Raw genomic sequence first — 21995 nt, 5'->3', positions numbered from 1 at the left:
ACCCGCTGTGCCCATTATGAGGGGTTCCCGCCATCCCTGTGCAGAGTTCCCGAGTCTGTACACCCGCTGTACCCATTATGAGGGGCTTCCACCATCCCTGTGCTGAGTTCCCGGGTCTGTACACCTGCTGTACCCATTATGAGGGGTTCCCGCCATCCCTGTGCCGAGTTCCCGGGTCTGTACCCCCGCTGTGCCCATTATGAGGGGTTCCCACCATCCCTGTGCAGAGTTCCCGGGTCTGTACACCCGCTGTGCCCATTATGAGGGGTTCCCGCCATCCCTGCGCTGAGTGTCTGGGTCTGTACACCCGCTGTACCCATTATGAGGGGCTTCCACCATCCCTGTGCCGAGTTCCCGGGTCTGTACACCCGCTGTGCCCATTATGAGGGGCTTCCACCATCCCTGTGCCGAGTTCCCGAGTCTGTACACCCGCTGTGCCCATTATGAGGGGCTTCCACCATCCCTGTGCCGAGTTCCCGGGTCTGTACACCCGCTGTGCCCATTATGAGGAGTTCCATCTCTGCACTGAGAAGGTGGAGACCCCCATAAATCTTAGGTGGGCAGTAATGAAGTCAGGAATTTTGTCGGGACATCTCCCTGTTGGGCCATCCAGGACATATAAGAAGGATGAAGCCCACCATGCTCCACTTAGAACTGGAATATGACTTTTGGGTGGGCACAAGGCCCTTTAGCAGTCAAGGCAAAAAAAAAAAAAAGCAGAAATGCCCCTCCCCCATTAGTTGTGACCTACGTCTGCAGGTTGTGGCAGGTCCAGCTCTTTTTGTACCCCCCTGCTCAGCCCACCTCCTGGCCCATACAGGAACATTGTCATCCTGAGAACTGTCCTGGTCCCTAGGAGGACCCCCCCCCATACATTACATTGTACAGTTGGGGTTTGTGTTGTCTCTGACCTCCAGTATGTTGCACAATGCTGATCACAGAGCCAGCCGGTCCTTGGAGCCAGGATTGTGCAATCTGGGCAAAAGTTCTAACTTTAATATTGTTTCCCCTTTCAGGAGAAGGGGGGGTCCTTTCAGGAGAAGGGGGGGGGGGGTCCTGGCCTCCTCGGCCCCCCATCCATCCATCCATCCATCCAACCATGAGATGAAGACTGCGGCTGAGATGGTGCCAGAGGGTTCTGGGCTGGAGGTCCTCACAATACCACAAACCCCAAATGAGAACAGCGACCCCAGAGAGGATTCTGGGAGTTGCGCCAACATCAGACACATCTGTGTCCAAGTCATGTGACCTCCTCAGACCGACGCTGTACTGGGTGAGGATATAGAACAGATGGTGGGATCGGAGGATCGGGGTGGCCGTGTGTGGGATCCTCTCCGACCCACAAGGTAAGTGGATTCCCTGCCCGGGGGACGTGTTACTTTAAAGGTCGCTACTGTGGGCAGGCTGTGCAATGACTCTTCCAACCAATCACAGCGCACGGGAGATAAGGGGAGATTTACTACAGCTGGAGCACTCAGAATCCGGTGCAGCTGTGCGAGGGAGCCAATCAGCTTCTACCTTCACCTTGTTCAATGAAGCTTTGGCAATAAAACCTGCAAGCTGATTGGTTACTATGCAGAGCTGCCCCAGATTTTACACTCTCCAGTTTTAGTAAATCTCCCCCGTTACATATGTAACATTGTATACGTCATATGTAACATGTATAGGACACCCTCCTCTGTGTCATGGGACATCCGGGGTGCTAACTGCGTATGGGAGATAATGTTACATTGTATACGTCATATGTAACATGTATAGAACACCCTCCTCTGTGTCATGGGCCATCCGGGGTACTAACAGCATATGGGAGATAATGTTACATTGTATACGTCATATGTAACATGTATAGAACACCCTCCTCTGTGTCATGGGACATCCGGGGTGCTAACAGCGTATGGAAGATAATGTTACATTGTATACGTCGTATGTAACATGTATAGAACACCCTCCTCTGTGTCATGGGCCATCCGGGGTGCTAACAGCGTATGGAAGATAATGTTACATTGTATACGTCGTATGTAACATGTATAGAACACCCTCCTCTGTGTCATGGACCATCCGGGGTACTAACAGCGTGTGGGAGATAATGTTACATTGTATACGTCGTATGTAACATGCATAGAACACCCTCCTCTGTGTCATGGACCATCCGGGGTACTAACAGCGAATGGGAGATAATGTTACATTGTATCCGTCGTATGTAACATGTATAGAACACCCTCCTCTGTGTCATGGGCCATCCGGGGTACTAACAGCGTATGGGAGATAATGTTACATTGTATACGTCGTATGTAACATGTATAGAACACCCCCCTCTGTGTCATGGGCCATCCGGGGTACTAACAGCGTGTGGGAGATAATGTTACATTGTATCCGTCGTATGTAACATGTATAGAACACCCTCCTCTGTGTCATGGGCCATCCGGGGTACTAACAGCGTATGGGAGATAATGTTACATTGTATACGTCGTATGTAACATGTATAGAACACCCTCCTCTGTGTCATGGGACATCCGGGGTACTAACAGCGTGTGGGAGATAATGTTACATTGTATACGTCGTATGTAACATGTATAGAACACCCTCCTCTGTGTCATGGGCCATCCGGGGTACTAACAGCGTATGGGAGATAATGTTACATTGTATCCGTCGTATGTAACATGTATAGAACACCCTCCTCTGTGTCATGGGCCATCCGGGGTACTAACAGCGTGTGGGAGATAATGTTACATTGTATACGTCGTATGTAACATGTATAGAACACCCTCCTCTGTGTCATGGGCCATCCGGGGTACTAACAGCGTATGGGAGATAATGTTACATTGTATCCGTCGTATGTAACATGTATAGAACACCCTCCTCTGTGTCATGGGCCATCCGGGGTACTAACAGCGTATGGGAGATAATGTTACATTGTATACGTCGTATGTAACATGTATAGAACACCCTCCTCTGTGTCATGGGCCATCCGGGGTACTAACAGTGTATGGGAGATAATGTTACATTGTATACGTCGTATGTAACATGTATAGAACATCCTCCTCTGTGTCATATGGAAATATATTGAATACGGCCAAAATTGTAGCATTTCAAATATATGTCCATATATTTGGGAAGAATATTTTTAAATTATATTTCAGATATATCATATGGGGTGACCTGGGCTCAGAGGAAGCGGGTTGAATGATTGCTGGCCATCAGACTGAGGACATCTAGTGTTAGGAAAGAACTACTGCAGGGGAAATATCTGGGCTGAAGATGAATACGCAGGAAAGTTTGGTTTGGCGATTGTACATTTGTACATTTTAATGAGTATTTCTATGTTGTTCCTCTTTGCTGGAGTCCGGATATCGGTTAGAGGAAACGAATCTTCATGCAGCTCAGCCTCGGAGTCATCACATCGGTCATTTTAAATGGTTTTAGGAGCCCAGATGATCTGAATGCCTTTCTGCTCCTGGGGGAAGGTGTTCCTGCTGTGAGTGGATATTCCAGCGATCATCAGGAGCAGAATACGTCCCTCTATATTAGGAGCACACAGGGTCTCATGGTTTAAAACTATTTTTCAAAAGAAAATGAAAAATTGTAACTGCTAAAGAAACGTTGTCCGGAGTCAGGTTTTCATTTGTTTATCTCTTGAAGTCCATTTAAAACTCTCCTTTCATCTAAAACCACTCTGTCCACAGGGTGACAACGCTGCCGTGCGATTTCACTGCAGAACAAAAAACGTTGTCACCCTGTTACAGGAAGTGGAAGGATTCAGGACCAGCAGGAAAAGACTGCTTTTGGAGGAGGGGGGTGTCCTGGGTCCTCATTGCTGACAGACTGCATCGTATATGCCACTTTAGTCATAGTTACACTTTAAAAGGCCAGTCCGTTGACAGCTGATCTCCCAGTGTGTGGTGGATGTCCAGTCATTTATTCTTCCTCTCCGGGGCCCGGTGGGGTCCTGCAGCGCTCTCCAATCATTGGAAGTTCTCTATTTCATCTTAGAATACATTGTTGTTGTTGCTGAGAGAAGTGCGGAGAGGAACATCTGGGTGACTTCCTCGGGAAGTTATCTGTTCCAGTTTCTGGAGGATTTTTTGTTTCTTGGAGAAGTGAAACCCCTTGTGGCCTTGCAGATATACACAGTGTACAGAACTTATTATTGGATCGGAGAGCAGCTGAGCCTCAGGATCATGAAACAGAGTGCGATAAAACAGCAACCAAAAAAAGATACAAAACATCAATAAAAAGATACAAAAACAGCAACCAAAATAGATACAAAAACAGCAACCAGAATACATACAAAACATCACTAAAAAGATACAAAAACAACAACAAAAAGATACAAAAACAAGAAAAAGACACAAAAACAACAACAAAAAGATTTAAAGAAACCCCAAAAGATACAAAAAAAACAAGAAAAAGACACAAAAAAACAGAAAAAAGATTAAAAAGAACCTAAAAGATACAAAAAAACAAGAAAAAGACACAAAAACAAACAAGAAAAAAAGATTTAAAATACAAAAAAATACAAAAAACAAGAAAAAGACACAAAAAACTGAAAAAGATTAAAAAACCCCCCAAAAGACACAAAAAACAAGAAAAAGACACAAAAACAAACAAAAAAAAATTTAAAATACAAAAAAAGATACAAAAAACAAGAAAAAGACACAAAAAAAGAAAAAGATTAAAAAAAACCCCCAAAAGATACAAAAAAACAAGAAAAAGACACAAAAACAAACAAACAAAAATTTAAAAAACAAAAAAAGATACAAAAAACAAGAAAAGGACACAAAAAAACTGAAAAAGATTAAAAAAACCCCCAAAAGATAAAAAAAAACAAGAAAAAGACACAAAAACAAACAAGAAAAAAGATTTAAAAAAACAAAAAAAGATACAAAAAACAAGAAAAAGACACAAAAAACAGAAAAAGATTTAAAAAAAACCCCAAAAGATACAAAAAAACAAGAAAAAGACACAAAAACAAACAAGAAAAAAGGATTTAAAAAACAAAAAAATACAATAAACAAGAAAAAGACACAAAAAAAAGAAAAAGAATAAAAAAAAACCCCAAAAGATACAAAAAAACAAGAAAAAGACACAAAAACAAACAAGAAAAAAGATTTAAAAAACAAAAAAAGATACAAAAAACAAGAAAAAGACACAAAAAACAGAAAAAGATTAAAAAAAACCCCCAAAAGATACAAAAAAACAAGAAAAAGACACAAAAACAAACAAGAAAAAAGATTTAAAAAACAAAAAAAATACAAAAAACAAGAAAAAGACACAAAAAATCAGAAAAAGAATAAAAAAACCCCCAAAAGATACAAAAAAAAAGACACAAAAACAAACAAAAAGATTTAAAAAACAAAAAAAGATACATAACAAAAAGATTAAAAAAAGTTACAAAACAGCAACACAAAGATAAAAAAACAAACAAAACTAAAAAGATACAAAACAGCAACAAGGAGTTCTTCCAAATGGATCAGAATGCAAAAAAAAAAAAAAAACAACTAGAAAAAGATAAAGCAATGACAAAAAGATACAAAAACAAGAAGGATTTCTGTTAAACTGATCAGCGGTGACGTTGTGTCTTTCAGATGAGCGGAGGGACAGTGAGGGAGACCAGCCTCGTCCAGCAGACCTGTGCTCTGCTGCGGAAGAATCTTCTGGTACAATGGAGGCGGCTGGGACATGTAGTGCTGGTGAGTAAACCATGAACGGGGGCAATCCTGTGGGTGTTGGTTGGAAGCGCCCCCCAAAGGAGAGAACAATGGAAGTTGCTGTTGCTGATCTTTCCTTTCCAACAATACATTTTTGGTGGCAGGGTCACTTTATTGGCATTAAAGCGCAACTCCAGCCAAAACCTTTTTTTTTACTTCAACAGAATTCAATCAAAGTTTCATCCATTTTTTTTGCGCTCTATGTCCATAATAGTGAGAATTCCCCTTTACTTCCTGTCTCGGTGACAACAAGGCAAGAGATGTCAGGGTGGGGGTGTCACCAGGACAGAAAGACACAAAGGGGTTTATTCACTAAAGCCGGTCCGCTCAGAATCTGGTGCAGCTGTGTGTGGCGGCCAATCAGCTTCCAATCTCCACTTGTTCAATGAAGCTTTAGCAATAAAACCTGGAAGCTGATTGGTTTCTGTGCAGAAGTGCAGGAGATTCGCAGCGAAGCAGCTTTAGTAAATAAATCTCACACAGAGCAACAAAGGATGACAGAGATTCTCTCACAAGCCACTCTAAATCAATATGGTTTGTTGCCTTCTCTTCCCTTTATCACTTCCACCCACGTGACACCCTGTCCCCAGGACAGGAGGTTGTCAAGTTCCCCTATGGGGACACAGGAATAAACACCTTTCGCCCACCGCTGCCAAATGTTTGATGTTCTGCATGGTCCAAGCCCTTTGTGTAAGGCTAGGTTCACACCTATGCAGGTTGCGCTTGAGCCGTTTCGGCACTGCGTTTTTAACGTGTTGCATTTTGCGTTTTTGTTTCTTGTTGCTAGGCAGATTTTAACAAAATGCATCAAAAACGTGGCAAAAACACAGCAAACACCTATTACATGCTTTTCTGCGTTTCCATTGATGTCTATAGAACCAAAAACGCAACTTTTTGCATTCAAAAAAGCCCATTTCCAAAAAAGCACCGGGTGAAAACGCGCAGAAGTAAACCTGTCCCCTAGGAAATCGCGTTCAATGGACTGTACTGCGTTTCCACAAAATGCTGCAGAAAACGCTTACGTGTGAACCTGGGGGACGTCTCTTCCCTCAGACGCTTAGGTGTGAACCTGGGGGACGTCTCTTCCCTCAGACGCTTAGGTGTGAACCTGGGGGACGTCTCTTCCCTCAGACGCTTAGGTGTGAACCTGGGGGACGTCTCTTCCCTCAGACGCTTAGGTGTGAACCTGGGGGATGTCTCTTCCCTCAGATGCTTAGGTGTGAACCTGGGGGATGTCTCTTCCCTCAGACGCTTAGGTGTGAACCTGGGGGACGTCTCTTCCCTCAGACGCTTAGGTGTGAACCTGGGGGACGTCTCTTCCCTCAGACGCTTAGGTGTGAACCTGGGGGACGTCTCTTCCCTCAGATGCTTAGGTGTGAACCTGGGGGACCTCTCTTCCCTCAGACGCTTAGGTGTGAACCTGGGGGACCTCTCTTCCCTCAGACGCTTAGGTGTGAACCTGGGGGACGTCTCTTCCCTCAGATGCTTAGGTGTGAACCTGGGGGACGTCTCTTTCCTCAGACTCTTAGGTGTGAACCTGGGGGACGTCTCTTCCCTCAGACGCTTAGGTGTGAACCTGGGGTACCTCTCTTCCCTCAGACGCTTAGGTGTGAACCTGGGGGACGTCTCTTCCCTCAGACGCTTAGGTGTGAACCTGGGGGACCTCTCTTCCCTCAGACGCTTAGGTGTGAACCTGGGGGACGTCTCTTCCCTCAGACACTTAGGTGTGAACCTGGGGTACCTCTCTTCCCTCAGACGCTTAGGTGTGAACCTGGGGGACATCTCTTCCCTCAGACGCTTGGGTGTGAACCTGGGGTACCTCTCTTCCCTCAGACGCTTAGGTGTGAACCTGGGGTACCTCTCTTCCCTCAGACGCTTAGGTGTGAACCTGGGGTACCTCTCTTCCCTCAGACGCTTAGGTGTAAACCTGGGGGACGTCTCTTCCCTCAGACGCTTAGGTGTGAGCCTGGGGTACCTCTCTTCCCTCAGACGCTTAGGTGTAAACCTGGGGGACGTCTCTTCCCTCAGACGCTTAGGTGTGAACCCGGGTGACGTCTCTTCCCTCAGAGGCTTAGGTGTGAACCTGGGGGACGTCTCTTCCCTCAGACGCTTAGGTGTGAACCTGGGGTACCTCTCTTCCCTCAGATGCTTAGGTGTGAACCTGGGGTACCTCTCTTCCCTCAGACGCTTAGGTGTGAACCTGGGGGACGTCTCTTCCCTCAGACGCTTAGGTGTGAACCTGGTGGACGTCTCTTCCCTCAGACGCTTAGGTGTGAACCTGGTGAATATCTCTTCCCTCAGACACTTAGGTGTGAACCTGGGGTACCTCTCTTCCCTCAGACGCTTAGGTGTGAGCCTGGGGTACCTCTCTTCCCTCAGACGCTTAGGTGTAAACCTGGGGGACGTCTCTTCCCTCAGACGCTTAGGTGTGAACCTGGGGGACCTCTCTTCCCTCAGACGCTTAGGTGTGAACCTGGGGTACCTCTCTTCCCTCAGACGCTTACGTGTGAACCTGGGGGACGTCTCTTCCCTCAGACGCTTAGGTGTGAACCTGGGGGACCTCTCTTCCCTCAGACGCTTAGGTGTGAACCTGGGGGACCTCTCTTCCCTCAGACGCTTAGGTGTGAACCTGGGGTACCTCTCTTCCCTCAGACGCTTAGGTGTGAACCTGGGGTACCTCTCTTCCCTCAGACGCTTACGTGTGAACCTGTGGGTAGCCTCTTCCCTCAGACGCTTAGGTGTGAACCTGGGGGACGTCTCTTCCCTCAGACGCTTAGGTGTGAACCTGGGGGATGTCTCTTCCCTCAGATGCTTAGGTGTGAACCTGGGGGATGTCTCTTCCCTCAGACGCTTAGGTGTGAACCTGGTGGACATCTCTTCCCTCAGACGCTTAGGTGTGAACCTGGTGGACATCTCTTCCCTCAGATGCTTAGGTGTGAACCTGGGGTACTTCTCTTCCATCAGATGCTTACATGTGAACCTGGGGGACCTCTCTTCCCTCAGACGCTTAGGTGTGAACCTGGGGGACCTCTCTTCCCTCAGACGCTTAGGTGTGAACCTGGGGTACCTCTCTTCCCTCAGACGCTTACGTGTGAACCTGGGGGACGTCTCTTCCCTCAGACGCTTAGGTGTGAACCTGGGGGACCTCTCTTCCCTCAGACGCTTAGGTGTGAACCTGGGGGACCTCTCTTCCCTCAGACGCTTAGGTGTGAACCTGGGGTACCTCTCTTCCCTCAGACGCTTACGTGTGAACCTGTGGGTAGCCTCTTCCCTCAGACGCTTAGGTGTGAACCTGGGGGACGTCTCTTCCCTCAGACGCTTAGGTGTGAACCTGGGGGATGTCTCTTCCCTCAGATGCTTAGGTGTGAACCTGGGGGATGTCTCTTCCCTCAGACGCTTAGGTGTGAACCTGGGGGATGTCTCTTCCCTCAGACGCTTAGGTGTGAACCTGGGGGACGTCTCTTCCCTCAGATGCTTAGGTGTGAACCTGGGGGACGTCTCTTCCCTCAGACGCTTAGGTGTGAACCTGGGGGACGTCTCTTCCCTCAGACGCTTAGGTGTGAACCTGGGGGACGTCTCTTCCCTCAGACGCTTAGGTGTGAACCTGGGGGATGTCTCTTCCCTCAGACGCTTAGGTGTGAACCTGGGGGATGTCTCTTCCCTCAGACGCTTAGGTGTGAACCTGGGGGATGTCTCTTCCCTCAGATGCTTAGGTGTGAACCTGGGGGATGTCTCTTCCCTCAGACGCTTAGGTGTGAACCTGGGGGACGTCTCTTCCCTCAGACGCTTACGTGTGAATCTGGGGTACCTCTCTTCCCTCAGACGCTTAGGTGTGAACCTGGGGGACGTCTCTTCCCTCAGACGCTTAGGTGTGAACCTGGGGGACCTCTCTTCCCTCAGACGCTTAGGTGTGAACCTGGGGGACATCTCTTCCCTCAGACGCTTGGGTGTGAACCTGGGGGACGTCTCTTCCCTCAGATGCTTAGGTGTGAACCTGGGGGACGTCTCTTTCCTCAGACTCTTAGGTGTGAACCTGGTGGACGTCTCTTCCCTCGGACGCTTAGGTGTGAACCTGGGGTACCTCTCTTCCCTCAGACGCTTAGGTGTGAACCTGGGGGACGTCTCTTCCCTCAGACGCTTAGGTGTGAACCTGGGGGACCTCTCTTCCCTCAGACGCTTAGGTGTGAACCTGGGGGACATCTCTTCCCTCAGACGCTTGGGTGTGAACCTGGGGGACATCTCTTCCCTCAGACGCTTGGGTGTGAACCTGGGGGACGTCTCTTCCCTCAGATGCTTAGGTGTGAACCTGGGGGACGTCTCTTTCCTCAGACTCTTAGGTGTGAACCTGGTGGACGTCTCTTCCCTCAGACGCTTGGGTGTGAACCTGGGGGACATCTCTTCCCTCAGACGCTTGGGTGTGAACCTGGGGGACATCTCTTCCCTCAGACGCTTGGGTGTGAACCTGGGGGACGTCTCTTCCCTCAGATGCTTAGGTGTGAACCTGGGGGACGTCTCTTTCCTCAGACGCTTAGGTGTGAACCTGGTGGACGTCTCTTCCCTCGGACGCTTAGGTGTGAACCTGGGGTACCTCTCTTCCCTCAGACGCTTAGGTGTGAACCTGGGGGATGTCTCTTCCCTCAGACGCTTAGGTGTGAACCTGGGGTACCTCTCTTCCCTCAGACGCTTAGGTGTGAACCTGGGGTACCTCTCTTCCCTCAGACGCTTAGGTGTAAACCTGGGGGACGTCTCTTCCCTCAGACGCTTAGGTGTGAACCCGGGTGACGTCTCTTCCCTCAGAGGCTTAGGTGTGAACCTGGGGGACGTCTCTTCCCTCAGACGCTTAGGTGTGAACCTGGGGTACCTCTCTTCCCTCAGATGCTTAGGTGTGAACCTGGGGTACCTCTCTTCCCTCAGACGCTTAGGTGTGAACCTGGGGGACGTCTCTTCCCTCAGACGCTTAGGTGTGAACCTGGTGGACGTCTCTTCCCTCAGACGCTTAGGTGTGAACCTGGTGAATATCTCTTCCCTCAGACACTTAGGTGTGAACCTGGGGTACCTCTCTTCCCTCAGACGCTTAGGTGTGAGCCTGGGGTACCTCTCTTCCCTCAGACGCTTAGGTGTAAACCTGGGGGACGTCTCTTCCCTCAGACGCTTAGGTGTGAACCTGGGGGACCTCTCTTCCCTCAGACGCTTAGGTGTGAACCTGGGGTACCTCTCTTCCCTCAGACGCTTACGTGTGAACCTGGGGGACGTCTCTTCCCTCAGACGCTTAGGTGTGAACCTGGGGGACCTCTCTTCCCTCAGACGCTTAGGTGTGAACCTGGGGGACCTCTCTTCCCTCAGACGCTTAGGTGTGAACCTGGGGTACCTCTCTTCCCTCAGACGCTTACGTGTGAACCTGTGGGTAGCCTCTTCCCTCAGACGCTTAGGTGTGAACCTGGGGGACGTCTCTTCCCTCAGACGCTTAGGTGTGAACCTGGGGGATGTCTCTTCCCTCAGATGCTTAGGTGTGAACCTGGGGGATGTCTCTTCCCTCAGACGCTTAGGTGTGAACCTGGTGGACATCTCTTCCCTCAGATGCTTAGGTGTGAACCTGGGGTACTTCTCTTCCATCAGATGCTTACATGTGAACCTGGGGGACCTCTCTTCCCTCAGACGCTTAGGTGTGAACCTGGGGGACCTCTCTTCCCTCAGACGCTTAGGTGTGAACCTGGGGTACCTCTCTTCCCTCAGACGCTTACGTGTGAACCTGGGGGACGTCTCTTCCCTCAGACGCTTAGGTGTGAACCTGGGGGACCTCTCTTCCCTCAGACGCTTAGGTGTGAACCTGGGGGACCTCTCTTCCCTCAGACGCTTAGGTGTGAACCTGGGGTACCTCTCTTCCCTCAGACGCTTACGTGTGAACCTCTGGGTAGCCTCTTCCCTCAGACGCTTAGGTGTGAACCTGGGGGACGTCTCTTCCCTCAGACGCTTAGGTGTGAACCTGGGGGATGTCTCTTCCCTCAGATGCTTAGGTGTGAACCTGGGGGATGTCTCTTCCCTCAGATGCTTAGGTGTGAACCTGGGGGATGTCTCTTCCCTCAGACGCTTAGGTGTGAACCTGGTGGACATCTCTTCCCTCAGACGCTTAGGTGTGAAACTGGTGAACATCTCTTCCCTCAGATGCTTAGGTGTGAACCTGGGGTACTTCTCTTCCATCAGATGCTTACATGTGAACCTGGGTGACCTCTCTTCCCTCAGACGCTTAGGTGTGAACCTGGGGGACCTCTCTTCCCTCAGACGCTTAGGTGTGAACCTGGGGGACCTCTCTTCCCTCAGACGCTTAGGTGTGAACCTGGGGGACGTCTCTTCCCTCAGACGCTTACGTGTGAACCTGGGGGACCTCTCTTCCCTCAGACGCTGACGTGTGAACCGGGGGGTAGCCTCTTCCCTCAGACGCTTAGGTGTGAACCTGGGGGACGTCTCTTCCCTCAGACATAAACCATTTGGAATCATTGGTTTTATACAAACAGCCCTGATGAAGGGTGCAGTTCCCTCGAAACATGTTGGCTTTCCACCTCTCTCCGTAAACACGCTTAGGTGTGAACCTGGGGTACCTCTCTTCCCTCAGACGCTTACGTGTGAACCTGGGGGACGTCTCTTCCCTCAGACGCTTAGGTGTGAACCTGGGGGACCTCTCTTCCCTCAGACGCTTAGGTGTGAACCTGGGGGACCTCTCTTCCCTCAGACGCTTAGGTGTGAACCTGGGGTACCTCTCTTCCCTCAGACGCTTACGTGTGAACCTGTGGGTAGCCTCTTCCCTCAGACGCTTAGGTGTGAACCTGGGGGACGTCTCTTCCCTCAGACGCTTAGGTGTGAACCTGGGGGATGTCTCTTCCCTCAGATGCTTAGGTGTGAACCTGGGGGATGTCTCTTCCCTCAGATGCTTAGGTGTGAACCTGGGGGATGTCTCTTCCCTCAGACGCTTAGGTGTGAACCTGGTGGACATCTCTTCCCTCAGACGCTTAGGTGTGAACCTGGTGAACATCTCTTCCCTCAGATGCTTAGGTGTGAACCTGGGGTACTTCTCTTCCATCAGATGCTTACATGTGAACCTGGGTGACCTCTCTTCCCTCAGACGCTTAGGTGTGAACCTGGGGGACCTCTCTTCCCTCAGACGCTTAGGTGTGAACCTGGGGGACCTCTCTTCCCTCAGATGCTTACGTGTGAACCTGGGGGTAGCCTCTTCCCTCAGACGCTTAGGTGTGAACCTGGGGGACGTCTCTTCCCTCAGACATAAACCATTTGGAATCATTGGTTTTATACAAACAGCCCTGATGAAGGGTGCAGTTCCCTCGAAACATGTTGGCTTTCTACCTCTCTCCGTAAACACACCAGTGATTAGAATTCATCCTCCAGCCTTTTGCTATGGAGGAGTTCAGCTGAGCGTTCACGAAATTGATGTTTGTGCTTTTTAGCAATAAAAACCCAACAAATGTTCCAACCCGACACCTCTGTGTGCAAAATTAAGTAGAACTGTTTGGCTGTTTAGGTTCACCGACGGGAAAAAGACAGAAAGGAAGACATAAAGGGTTCTACAGGGAAGAGAGGGGAGGGGTGGAGGAGCTGGGCCAGCTTGCAGAGCGATCAGACACTCCCAGAAGAGGAAATGGGCTATGATGTACAAGGGAGGGCGGGGGGTGGCCGGGCTGGCAAGCTGACTGTTCCTGGAGTTGTCACATTTCCTTGAAAGTTCAAAGTCATTTTGCTTGTCAATAAAAAATGATTACACAATATCAAACCAACATTTTGGAGCCTCTCAGGACCCTTTCATCAGGCATGTGACCCAATATTTCGGGGTCTCATAGGACCCCTTCATCAGGCATGTGACCAATGTTTAGTAACCTCATAGAACCCCCTCATCAGGCATGTGACCAACATTTCAGAGTCTCATAGGTCCCCCTCATCAGGCTGTGACCAACATTTCAGAGCCTCATAGAACCCCCTCATCAGGCATGTGACCAACATTTCAGAGCCTCATAGAACCCCTTCACCAGGCATGTGACCAACGTTTCAGAGCCTCGTAGGACCCCCTCATCAGGCATGTGACCAACATTTCAGAGACTATTAGAACCCTTTTATCAGGCATGTGACCAACGTTTCAGACCCTCATAGAACCCCTTCATCAGGCATGTGACCAACGTTTCAGAGCCTCATAGAACCCCTTCATCAGGCATGTGACCAACATTTCAGCGCCTCATAGAACCCCTTCATCAGGCATGTGACCAACGTTTCAGAGCCTCATAGAACCCCTTCATCAGGCATGTGACCAACGTTTCAGAGCCTCATAGAACCCCTTCATCAGGCATGTGACCAACATTTCAGAGCCTCATAGAACCCCTTCATCAGGCATGTGACCAACGTTTCAGAGCCTCATAGAACCCCTTCATCAGGCATGTGACCAACGTTTCAGAGCCTCATAGAACCCCTTCATCAGGCATGTGACCAACATTTCAGAGCCTCATAGAACCCCTTCATCAGGCATGTGACCAACGTTTCAGAGCCTCATAGAACTCCTTCATCAGGCATGTGACCAACGTTTCAGAGCCTCATAGAACCCCTTCATCAGGCATGTGACCAACGTTTCAGAGCCTCATAGGACCCCCTCATCAGGCATGTGACAAACGTTTCAGAGCCTCATAGAACCCCTTCATCAGGCATGTGACCAACGTTTCAGAGCCTCGTAGGACCCCCTCATCAGGCATGTGACCAACATTTCAGAGACTATTAGAACCCTTTCATCAGGCATGTGACCAACGTTTCAGAGCCTCGTAGGACCCCCTGATCAGGCATGTGACCAACGTTTCAGAGACTATTAGAACCCTTTCATCAGGCATGTGACAAACGTTTCAGAGCCTCATAGGACCCCCTCATCAGGCATGTGACCAACATTTCAGAAGTTCAAAGTCATGTTGTAAGTCAATAAGAAATGATTAAACGATATCAAACCAGCGCTACAAAGACTTTGGTCTTTGAATTCTCACCAGACATCAAGACCCGTCACACATTTGGGTCAAATAAAGCGTGGTGGGATTATCTTTAATGTGTGTCTTGTTCCACCTATTTCTTCTCTTCCTCAAGCCATAGTTTCCTCCAGCAAGAAAGCAATAAACAAACAATGTGTGTACATGTATGTATATTTATATATATATATACAGTACATATATACACACACACACAAGTCACCATTTTTCTCAGTAAATAGTGTATTTCTGAGGGTGCTATAGACATTAAATGTTCACCACATGTCAGTAACAACCCATACAATCCATACACATAAAGAAACCAAAACAAATACATTCAAAAAGTTATGTGTAATAAAATGGAATGACAGAGGGAAAGAGTATTGAACACATTAACTGAAATGTATTTATTACTTGGTACAAAATCCTGTGTTGGTAAGGACCGCTTCAAGACACCTCTTGAATGGAGAAACTATATATTGAGTCCCGCCCTTTGCAGCTATAACAGCTTCAACTCTTCTGGGAAGGCCGTCCACAAGGTTTAGGAGGGTGTCTATGGGAAGGTTGGACCATTCTTCCAGAAGCACATTTGTCAGGTCAGGCACTGATGTCGGGGGAGGAGGCCTGGCTCGCAGTCTCCGCTCTAATTCATCTCAAAGGTGTTCTATGGGGTTGAGGTCAGGACTCTGTGCAGGACAGTCAAGTTCCTCCACCCCAAACTGGCTCCTCCATGTCTTTATGGACCTTGCTTTGTGTACTGGTGCTCAGTCATGTTGGAACAGGAAGGGGCCATCCCCAAACTCCTCCCACAAAGTTGGGAGCATGAAATTGTCCAAAATGTCACCTTAAGAGTTCCCTTCACTGGAACTAGGGGGCCAAGCCCAACCCCTAAAAAACAACCCCACACCATAATCCCCCCTCCACCAAACTTTACACTTGGCACAATGCAGTCACGCAAGTACCGTTTTCATGGCAAACGCCAATCCCAGACACGTCCATTGGATTGCCAGACAGAGAAGCGTGATTGGTCACTTCAGAGAACACGTCTCCCCTGCTCTAGAGTCCAGTGGCGGTGTGCTTTACACCACGGCATCCGACGCTTTGCATTGCACTTGGTGGTGGAAGTCTTGAATGCAGCTGCTCGGCCATGGAAACCCATTCCATGAAGCTCTCTACACACTGTTGTTGGGCTCAACTGAAGGCCACACCAAGTTTGGAGGTCTTTAGCTATTGACTCTGCAGACAGTTGGCGACTTGTCATAGCGTTACTCCTAATTCTGATAGTGGTGACCCCATGTTTGGTTTTGCAGGAGTGGCTCCAGCATTTGACGCTGGTCTTCCTGCTATTCTTGGTGATGTCACCCAGAGATGATTCAGACCAGAGTATGTACTCACCGGCCAAGGTTCTAGGGCGTCTGGATGGATTCAACAACAAGAGTTTTCCAGTTGGCTACATCCCTACAACCCCGGCTGTCCAGGACATAATGCAGAGGGTCAACAGAAGCACCATCATCCCAGGTAAGATCAGTTGGAAGCTGAGCATGGTGCTCCTCTCCAGTGAATGAGGAGTGTATGGGGGTCACCAGAGGGCCTGACTGCTTTGTTAAATGTTTTAGTTCCGGATCGAGTGTTATATGTGTGTACAAAGCTGGGAGTGAGAATTACCCCCGCTAATAAATGTATGGAAATAACAAAAGTCCTAATTCCTCCTTCCAGAAATATCGGTGCAGGAATTTCAAAATACTTCTGACCTCCTGAATTCAGTTGATGAGAACCAGGTCGGTGTGGAATTTGAGACTGAGTTTACATATTATATCAGATATGATCTGTACACCATCTACAGGCCCAATGACTACCTGGCTCATAGAGGTAAGAGGACATCTAGACTATCTTCTGCAGAGTGATGGAGGTCTGTCTCTGTTTCTACGTCTTAAGTCCTTTCTTGTCGGCAAATCATTATCATGCTGCAACCTTCATCCTGCCACTTCCTTTTTTTTATTTGCATGAAAGTCTACTTCATCTTTTCTCAACCATTTTACCCCAGAGCAACCCATAAATCATTTTCAGGTTTCAGGGAACCCCTACTAAACCAAGTCATTGGGGGGTCAAGAGGGAAAATGCCCCTTACGTTGGTGATCAGTAGAAAGAGTGCTCCTGACATCAGTGGTTATTGTAAAAATGTACCTTTCATTGGTAGTCCATGGGAAGAATACTGCTTATGTTGGTGGTCAGTGGGAAGAATGCCCCTTACATTGGGGGTCAGTGGGAAGAATGCCCCTTACATTCGGGGTCAGTGGGAAGAATGTCCCTTACATTGGGGGTCAGTGGGAAGAATGTCCCTTACATTGGTGATCAGTGGGAAGAATGTCCCTTACATTGGGGGTCAGTGGGAAGAATGCCCCTTACATTGGGGGTCAGTGGGAAGAATGCCCCTTACATTGGGGGTCAGTGGGAAGAATGTCCCTTACATTGGGGATCAGTGGGAAGAATGTCCCTTACATTGGGGGGTCAGTGGGAAGAATGTCCCTTACATTGGTGGTCAGTGGGAAGAATACTGCTTATGTTGGTGGTCAGTGGGAAGAATGTCCCTTACATTGGTGGTCAGTGGGAAGAATGTCCCTTACATTGGGGGTCAGTGGGAAGAATGTCCCTTACATTGGGGGTCAGTGGGAAGAATGTCCCTTACATTGGTGATCAGTGGGAAGAATGGCCCTTACATTGGTGGTCAGTGTGAAGAATGTCCCTTACATTGGTGATCAGTGGGAAGAATGTCCCTTACATTGGTGGTCAGTGAGAAGAATGTCCCTTACATTGGTGATCAGTGGGAAGAATGCCCCTTACATTGGTGGTCAGTGGGAAGAATGTCCCTTACATTGGGGGTCAGTGGGAAGAATGTCCCTTACATTGGTGGTCAGTGGGAAGAATGTCCCTTACATTGGGGGTCAGTGGTAAGAATGTCCCTTACATTGGTGGTCAGTGGGAAGAATGTCCCTTACATTGGTGGTCAGTGGGAAGAATGTCCCTTACATTGGGGGTCAGTGGGAAGAATGTCCCTTACATTGGGGGTCAGTGGGAAGAATGTCCCTTACATTGGGGGTCAGTGGGAAGAATGCCCCTTACATTGGTGGTCAGTGGGAAGAATGTCCCTTACATTGGTGATCAGTGGGAAGAATGGCCCTTACATTGGGGGTCAGTGGGAAGAATGTCCCTTACATTGGGGGTCAGTGGGAAGAATGGCCCTTACATTGGGGGTCAGTGGGAAGAATGTCCCTTACATTGGGGGTCAGTGGGAAGAATGTCCCTTACATTGGTGATCAGTGGGAAGAATGGCCCTTACATTGGGGGTCAGTGGGAAGAATGTCCCTTACATTGGGGGTCAGTGGGAAGAATGTCCCTTACATTGGGGGTCAGTGGGAAGAATGCCCCTTACATTGGGGGTCAGTGGGAAGAATGTCCCTTACATTGGGGGTCAGTGGGAAGAATGTCCCTTACATTGGTGATCAGTGGGAAGAATGGCCCTTACATTGGGGGTCAGTGGGAAGAATGTCCCTTACATTGGGGGTCAGTGGGAAGAATGTCCCTTACATTGGGGGTCAGTGGGAAGAATGCCCCTTACATTGGGGGTCAGTGGGAAGAATGTCCCTTACATTGGTGGTCAGTGGGAAGAATACTGCTTATGTTGGTGGTCAGTGGGAAGAATGCCCCTTACATTGGGGGTCAGTGGGAAGAATGCCCCTTACATTGGGGGTCAGTGGGAAGAATGTCCCTTACATTGGGGGTCAGTGGGAAGAATGTCCCTTACATTGGTGATCAGTGGGAAGAATGTCCCTTACATTGGGGGTCAGTGGGAAGAATGCCCCTTACATTGGGGGTCAGTGGGAAGAATGCCCCTTACATTGGGGGTCAGTGGGAAGAATGTCCCTTACATTGGGGATCAGTGGGAAGAATGTCCCTTACATTGGGGGGTCAGTGGGAAGAATGTCCCTTACATTGGTGGTCAGTGGGAAGAATACTGCTTATGTTGGTGGTCAGTGGGAAGAATGTCCCTTACATTGGTGGTCAGTGGGAAGAATGTCCCTTACATTGGGGGTCAGTGGGAAGAATGTCCCTTACATTGGTGGTCAGTGGGAAGAATGTCCCTTACATTGGGGGTCAGTGGTAAGAATGTCCCTTACATTGGTGGTCAGTGGGAAGAATGTCCCTTACATTGGTGGTCAGTGGGAAGAATGTCCCTTACATTGGTGATCAGTGGGAAGAATGTCCCTTACATTGGGGGTCAGTGGGAAGAATGTCCCTTACATTGGGGGTCAGTGGGAAGAATGTTCCTTACATTGGGGGTCAGTGGGAAGAATGTCCCTTACATTGGGGGTCAGTGGGAAGAATGTACCTTACATTGGGGGTCAGTGGGAAGAATGTCCCTTGCATTGGGGGTCAGTGGGAAGAATGTCCCTTACATTGGGGGTCAGTGGGAAGAATGTCCCTTACATTGGTGGTCAGTGAGAAGAATGGCCCTTGCATTGGGGGTCAGTGGGAAGAATGTCCCTTACATTGGGGGTCAGTGGGAAGAATGGCCCTTACATTGGGGGTCAGTGGGAAGAATGCCCCTTACATTGGTGGTCAGTGGGAAGAATGTCCCTTACATTGGGGGTCAGTGGGAAGAATGTCCCTTACATTGGTGGTCAGTGGGAAGAATGTCCCTTACATTGGGGGTCAGTGGGAAGAATGTCCCTTACATTGGTGATCAGTGGGAAGAATGTCCCTTACATTGGGGGTCAGTGGGAAGAATGTCCCTTACATTGGTGGTCAGTGGGAAGAATGTCCCTTACATTGGGGGTCAGTGGGAAGAATGTCCCTTACATTGGGGATCAGTGGGAAGAATGTCCCTTACATTGGGGATCAGTGGGAAGAATGTCCCTTACATTGGGGGTCAGTGGGAAGAATGTCCTTTACATTGGGGGTCAGTGGGGGGAATGTCCCTTATATTGGGGGTCAGTGGGAAGAATGTCCCTTCAATTGGGGGTCAGTGGGAAGAATGTCCCTTATATTGGGGGTCAGTGGGAAGAATGTCCCTTACATTGGGGGTCAGTGGGAAGAATGTCCCTTACATTGGGGGTCAGTGGGGGGAATGTCCCTTACATTCAGCTAATCGTTTTCTTTGTCACTGGCAGGGTTGTATAACAGAAGTACTACTGGTTATAATGTTTAGCTTTTTTGTTTTATTATTTGGTTTCTGAAAAAGAAAACATGCAGAAAAAAATGGAAATAATTAGATGCAGTAAATCCTGTACTCGGGGTTTCTTGATTTTTTTATTTTTTTTCGGTGTACAAAATAGCCCTCAGCCTCATTACTTGGGAACAAGTTTGGAATCTCCAATTCATGGTGTTTTTTGTCTTTGCTCCCCCTGTGTTCCTCCAGGTCACTGTAGCAATTCAGAATTAAGCTGCAACCCCCTGAGGTACTGGAAATTTGGGTTCATCTCTTTACAAGCCAGCATTGACTCTGCCATTGTTGAGGTGAGTAAATGTGAATGCAGCTTCGCGGGGTGAACAGCGCTACATTTCATTGTTATAAATACACCCCTATGAGTCCTGATGACAGTTGTCACCGGTACAAAACTTGAAGGGGAATACTTCCAGGGGCGGACTGACAACTCATGGGGCCCCCGGGCAATAGGGGATCATGGGGCCCCTGTGTCCTTACCCAAACTCAGAAAAGCCAATGAAAAAGGTACCAGGGGCATCACATGGGGCCCCCTACTGACCCCGGGCCCTCGGGCAGTGCTTGAGTTTCCAAATAGTCAGTCCGCCCCTGCTTCCAGTGAGGTCACTGGTCTGAGAGGCGGGATTTCACTTTTTTAGGGAGTTTTGCACTTTCCAAAGAGATACACAACACAAACTTGCCGTTTTATGGATCTCTTACTCCCGGTACTCCCTTGCTTTAAATTACATAATAAAAACATCAAAATTGGCCATCTGTAACAAAAAAGAAAAAGTGAAATAACCAGAGAAAAAAAACAATATTTTGCAGAGGAACACCAAGCAGTCACTATGGGATGGGATGGCGGCCACAGAGGTGGTGAAGATGAAATCGGTGGTTTACACAGCAAAGACAATTCTGCACATGGGCACCATCATGTATGACATGAGCATGTGCTTCGTCTCGCTGTCCTATCTCATGACGCTGCAGATCACCCGGGAGAGGAGGAAAACCAGAGAGCTGATGAGGATGATGGGACTGAAGGATCTGGCGTTTTGGTGAGTGGCGTTGGTCTTCCCAGAATGAGTAGATTCTCCGTAGAGATCCTTTATGGAGGATAAAGAGCTCCAGGTAGGTGTCTCTAGTGTAGGAGGAGGGGCATTGGCTTACTATGGCACAGCAGGGGTGGGGTGAGGGGTCACAGGTACTTGACAGGTAAAATTGTCCCTATTGGTTGGAGTTTTCCAGTCTTAGAAATTCTCATCCTCTTCTATTTCAGGTTGTCTTGGGTATTGCTGTACACCGTCAGTGTTTTCATCATCGCCACCCTCATGGCTTTGGTTACCACCACTTATGTGTTTGTGGAAAGTTCCTTTGGTGTTATTTTGCTACTTTTCTTCCTCTATGGAGTAGCAACAGTAAGTCTGGCTGATGTGTTTGGGCAAATATACGCTGTTATTCCTACAGCACACATTCAAGACGTTGTAAGCCCAATCACTACAATCTCAGCCAAGCTTTAACATCTTAATGTCTTTGCCAAGGTCATTTTAAAGTCACACCAAGAACATGCTTGTTCAGGCACTTCCTGTTATTTGGTGACAACTAGGTCTCAATATCCCAACTGTGTTCCTTCATCGTCAAATGGGCCTTCCAACACACATTGCACAGGCATACTCACGTGTTGTCACCATCAGGAAACCAGCTTTGGGAAATGCCATGCCACCGTCGCTGGAGTGCATGTAGACAGGAAGTGACAGTTGCCTTAGACCACGGCTTTATTTCTCAGAAAATAGCCGAAGGTACTCTCCCCTTCTTAGTCACCCTTTGTCTCCGCCCCCTACCCACCTCTGGGCTCCACCCTCTACCCACCTCCCAGCACAGTACAGAACCAAGAATCATTTTAAGTAATTTGTATGGAGGTTGTTAATATTAAGTAGTAAAACAGATCCTCAGCAACAATACACCCCCCTGCAACAATACACCCCCCCGCAACAAACCCCCCTCCCCCAGCAACAATACACCCCCTGCAACAAACCCCCCTCCCCCAGCAACAATACACCTTGGCCAGCGACAATAGATCTCCCTACA

The 21995-nt window shown here is 48.6% G+C and overlaps 1 protein-coding gene across 1 annotated transcript in view; it reads left to right on the top strand.

Annotated features, from left to right (window-relative positions):
• Positions 1–1178: 1178 nt before the first annotated feature.
• LOC149435057 (ABC-type organic anion transporter ABCA8-like) overlaps positions 1179–21995 on the top strand; it is a 76999-nt gene continuing 56182 nt past the window's right edge. The window contains exons 1-7 of the mRNA XM_089663060.1: positions 1179–1346; positions 5586–5690; positions 16021–16228; positions 16427–16579; positions 20127–20224; positions 20739–20965; positions 21187–21325. Of these exons, the coding sequence (XP_089519186.1) occupies positions 5586–5690; positions 16021–16228; positions 16427–16579; positions 20127–20224; positions 20739–20965; positions 21187–21325 (930 nt within the window). The 5' untranslated portion in view covers positions 1179–1346. The remainder of the gene's footprint in view (positions 1347–5585; positions 5691–16020; positions 16229–16426; positions 16580–20126; positions 20225–20738; positions 20966–21186; positions 21326–21995) is intronic.

This window comes from Staurois parvus, unplaced genomic scaffold (assembly GCF_062004578.1).
Source record: "Staurois parvus isolate SC_StPar_1 unplaced genomic scaffold, SC_StPar_1.0 ptg001618l, whole genome shotgun sequence".
NCBI classification, from domain to species: Eukaryota; Metazoa; Chordata; class Amphibia; order Anura; family Ranidae; genus Staurois; species Staurois parvus.
The sequence above is the reverse complement of the archived record's forward strand: the minus strand, read 5'-3'. Positions and strand labels throughout refer to the sequence as shown.